Genomic DNA, 5,203 nt, shown 5'->3' on the forward strand with positions numbered 1-5,203 from the left:
AAAATTGAAACTGAAGAACGTTCGAAAAAGCAGTGTTTTCACATTTCATTGATTTACTCGAAAACTATAATAGATAGAATGAATCCAATAATGCATATGAAAGCTGAATGTTTGGGGAATCCAGCAAGTATAGATACATTCCTGTGCTCTTATCCATATTGCTGTAATACGCGTTTCTTTTATGAAATGGAGGGGGGTGGGGAGGCGCCAAATGATTACATACTTTTAAGGGAGGCGTAGTAACATCAAATTTGGAAACCACTGTTCTAGAATAAGAAATTAAAAAGATTTTATTTTGAGACTAACTTTAATCGATATTTAAATAAAATTTACATAGATGGCATTTCAATAATCCTTCTTTTTTTTCTACACAAATTAATTGCCAATTATGCAGCAATTTCGATAATTGAAAAGCTTAAAGTCTACTTAAAAAAAAGAAACAAAACAAAAATAAGATTAATTATAGTCATTCGAGCATGCGGCTACAGTCACCTTTGCAAGAGCAGTTTAACAAATCAAACAGTTACTTTTTTTAAAGCTATTGAAGGACGAACTCTTCGTACACGTGTTATTGGAAATACTTTGTACGGGTTAATAACATAACAGTTCTCAATTAAAGAGATACAATCTATGCATCTATGAAATGATGAAAATTATTAAACAAAACAATATTTATGTATTTTTACAAAAAAATTGTTACAAAGAAACAAACTGTTACAAAGAAACATCTAAATTATAAAATGAATTATTCAAGTTTAAGTTTTATAAGTCGGCTTCGATCAGTGCGGGTTCACTACGGTTTGAAAATTTGAAACAAACGTTTTTTTCTTTATAAAGTCAAGGCTTTTTGTGATACTTATTTTTTTAGGCGGTTTTAATGTCCCCGTATAGTCCGGTTTCCATATGGGAAGAAAATGATTACCCGCACTCTCGTGTATTTCAGAAAGTATTTACATAACTAATCAACAATCATTCATTTCCCATTCGAGTAAACTGTTTTGAATGAACGAGTGTTGATGTTATGTTCGCATTGAGAATATTTTGAAAATAATGAGAATTATGTAACATTTAATGTATGCTGATAAAGTGTCAATATTGTTATGTAAAATTTCGCGTTTGCAACATTACAAAAACACCTGCAACAAAAAGATAACATATACATTCTGATTCATCATATTACCATTGGTCATGGCACGTGAGTTTTCGCATAATATGCGTAGTAGTTCATTAAGAATATAATTAATTTGTTTATGTGCATCAACACGAATTGGATAAATAGCAGATTCTATTGGAAATTTTATACATCTTCATATTAAAACAACTTTTTACATTGTCAAGTTCATTGAAATGTGGTGTTGAAGTTCCACAAGGTAGGGGCATTGGTCCTATTATAAATCTTCCAATACTCAAATGGCAATATTTGTTGAGAAGTTTACGTTATTATATCGAAATATAATCTTTAAGATATACTCAACATTAGACAAATCATAAGACTTTTACATAATCCTCCAAATAATATACAATCGTACCTCCGATATACAAGATACATCACATAGTGCGGATAATCGGTTACGTCAATATCCCGCACAAAAGGAGACTTAAAGGAATAGACCAAAAATTGATAATTCTTGTCTACATCAGGGATTCCCAAACATTTTTGCAGAATTCTTCAGCGTCGCTTCAAGGCAAAAGATTGGTCTATCTCAGAGAGAACTTTATGTTAACAGTAATAGTTCACAGCCGCACACTTCAGGAAACTTTGGTCCACACTTCTTCCAAAATTGGGACAATTTTTACTAAAGAAATGAATAAGTTTTCAATGTCATTTAAGCATCTTTTATTGTTAATATTTCTTCTCAAATTTTGTCTTCAGTTTCTTTCTTTTTCCACCATCATCTTCTACACTAACTTTATAACATTCTCTTCAACGACATCTTCGAATCCTCTTGATTGATACAGTATGTATAACTTCATTTCTGATTTTTTCTTCTGGTACAACTTTTAGCCATACTTTGTCTTAAATTGAAACATGTTTTATGGAGCTTAAAATTGAGGACTTCGTTATATCGAAGCTTCGTTATTAGAGACAATGTTAACCGAAGTATGACTATATAAGATTTGTTTCTTAGATTGAAGCAATAAAAGTAATTCAAATTTAGATGAAATATTTATATAAAAAAAAATTGTACAATGTGCACAGACTACAGAAAGAAACAAAACCAAAGAGCAAGGATGTGACATTCCCATTTGTAAGTAAAAAAAAATACGGTTTATTTTATGCCGCACCCAAAAAATTTATTAGCACTATTCTTGTTTTGAAGTGGCAAACTTAAGAATGTTTGTGTCGATTAGATTTGTATGTTTACTTACCTTAAAACTTAAATAACTTAAAAAAAAACATCAGATTTATTTTAGAATTATGTTCTTTATTGAATAACATTTTAATATTTTTTTTTTCCAGTTTTAGTAATATTTAAAAAAAAATGCATTAAATATATTTATTAATAATCATCACAGATTTCATTAATCAGTAATAAATTTATGTTTTAATATTCGAATGAGAATTTATCATTCAAATTGTTTTTGTTTTTCAACAAAATGTAATTTAAAAATGTTATATTTTCGATCTAAATGAGTAAATTAATATTCAGATTTATGATGAGAAAAAAACCAATTTGAATGTGTTTTCGCTGCAAAATAATATGATTAATTGAAATTATTATCAAAATTCTTTAATTATATTCACGCAAACTCATCTAAATATCCCTAATAATATGTACATTACTAAATAATCCATCCTTTTTAATCATAGAATACATTTTTATTTCTATTTCGAGTAGAACTGATCACCCATCCGAGTTCCATATATTGCTTAACTTTCTTAATCATCAAGTAAAGAAATACCTCGCATAGTGCGAATTCTGTAGACCGATTTGAAAATTTCAAAACTAGCAAATTAAAACAAAAATATAGTACACAATATATTTTTTTCTCTTTTGCGGTTTATTTCTATATACATATTTAATTCCTCGATTAGACGGTTTTGAAACAGTCCGCACTAAGCGAGGTACATCAATATGACATAATAATTAAATGACATTCAAAACGCATTCAAAAATAATCTAGATTTAATTACATTTAAATTGTAAATCAAGATTATATAACAATTACTGGAATCATAAGAACTATTGCGAAAGAAAATATTTCAACGGTTTTCTAACTTTGGAGAGAAGAGGGAGACTATTTATTGCACCACAGTACAATGACCGAACTTTTTCTTTCCGAGTTCGAAAAACGTGACCGACATTTTTATTCATTTCTGATGAGTAAAATACGTAAATCATTGTAAGGAGTTGGAAAATACAACTTGTATGCTTTTTAATACTAAAACAGGTGTAGTTTATAACGGATCTACAAGAGTCGGCGCCTAATTAAGACCAGGTCCACTCGTAGGTCAAGATTTTTGAATAAATCTTTCTAATTATCTGTTCTTGGAAACATTTCAACTTTCGTTGAAATAAAATATTTGCTAAATTTTCGTATGGGAACATTTAAATTTCATTTAATTGGTTGCACCGATTAATATTTCATAAATCAAAACTTTCGGTAGCTCCAAAAAAAAAACATGATAATTATATATTAATGCAAATTTTGTTATCATTGGCGTATGTGGAGTCAAGGCTGCGTTTCCGAAACGGGATAAAAAAAAAATTACTTTTTTCTATTTAATTTTTGTTACGTAATTTAATTTCGCTAAATGTTTATCTATGTTACTTTTAATATTACAAAATATATAAAGTCTCTTGTTGTGGAATTTAAATATTAGATCAATATGACAATAAGTAATTATAGTTAGCAAGTGGATTAATTAATTAATGATGGAAATGGGATTGAATAGAAAACAGTGAATTGATCAATAACAAACCAATTGGTGACATCAGAAGAAATTTGTTAATGGAAACAAACAATTGTAGAACAGAAACACCGAACCATTCAAAAGCAAAGTTTTGAAAAAGATTATCTTCGATAACCTTTCTTATCGCATCAAAACTGAAAGTTTGAATAATCGTGACTGCGCGTAAGAAACTAACATTCACATTAGACGTCGAAAAACAAGAAAGAAGTAGAAAAAGAGGTGAAGAAAAAGAAACAGCAACGATCGGAAATTCCGATGGAACAAAACTGGTTTGCCGTACAAACAGCAAAGGTCTACGGGACAATCCAACCTTGTAATCTTCAGATAATACACCAAATGATCATTGTACGCGCGTCTCGATTCTTGCGAGAAAATAAATAATAAAGTTATTTATTCAAAGCGTAGATGAGTTCCTTGTGCGCGCGTTAAACGACCATTTATTGGGCTGGATAAACCTGACAGACATGAGTGGATCAACTTGCGTTTTGAAATTGCTGATTTTCGTGGCGCTTTGCGAACTTTTCGTGGCGCAGAAGACGTACCCTTGTCCCGGTATCTTTCATTACGAACCTCGAGCTAAGGATGAGATCGACAGGTGGACGGGGATCATCTCGATATCTTCGAGCGAAGAACTGCACGGCGTCTGGATACATTTAACTTTGGATCGTCCAGTAAACGTGCTTCTGGTAAGTCTCATACCAGTTTTTTATTATTTTCACGCAAACTCATCTAAATATCCCTAATAATATGTACATTACTAAAGAATCCATACATTTTAATCATAGAATACGTTTTTATTTCTATTTCGAGTAGAACTGATCACCCATTTGAGTTCCATATATTGCTTAATTTTCTTAATCATCAAGTAAAGAAATACCTCGCATAGTGCGAATTCTGTAGACCGATTTGAAAATTTCAAAACTAGCAAATTAAAAAAAAATATAGTACACAACATATTTTTGTCTCTTTTGCGGTTTATTTCCATATACATATTTAGTTCCTCGATTAGTCGGTTTTGAAACAGTCCGCACTAAGCGAGGTACATCAATATGACATAATAATTAAATGACATTCAAAACGCATTACTACAATCCCTCTCATGCTGTAATCCAGTGATTCTCAAAGTGCGGATCGCAGAAATTGATGGCAGATTAAACCGGGATGTTTTTTTTCCAGTTTTAGTAATATTTAAAAAAAAATTGCATTAAATATAATTATTAATAATCATCACAGATTTCATTAATCAGTAATAAATTTATGTTTTAATATTCGAATGAGAATTTATCA

At 30.1% G+C, this 5,203-nt stretch overlaps 1 protein-coding gene across 1 annotated transcript in view; it reads left to right on the plus strand.

Moving 5' to 3' along the window:
* The first annotated feature begins 4,089 nt into the window (after positions 1-4,089).
* Positions 4,090-5,203, plus strand: part of LOC108557839 (transmembrane protease serine 11E-like) — a 2,999-nt gene continuing 1,885 nt past the window's right edge. The window contains exon 1 of the mRNA XM_017914527.1: positions 4,090-4,602. Coding sequence (XP_017770016.1) covers positions 4,381-4,602 — 222 coding nt within the window. The 5' untranslated portion in view covers positions 4,090-4,380. The remainder of the gene's footprint in view (positions 4,603-5,203) is intronic.

The sequence above is a fragment of the Nicrophorus vespilloides genome, unplaced genomic scaffold (assembly GCF_001412225.1).
Source record: "Nicrophorus vespilloides isolate i.1.1-1 unplaced genomic scaffold, Nicve_v1.0, whole genome shotgun sequence".
Lineage (NCBI taxonomy): Eukaryota > Metazoa > Arthropoda > Insecta > Coleoptera > Silphidae > Nicrophorus > Nicrophorus vespilloides.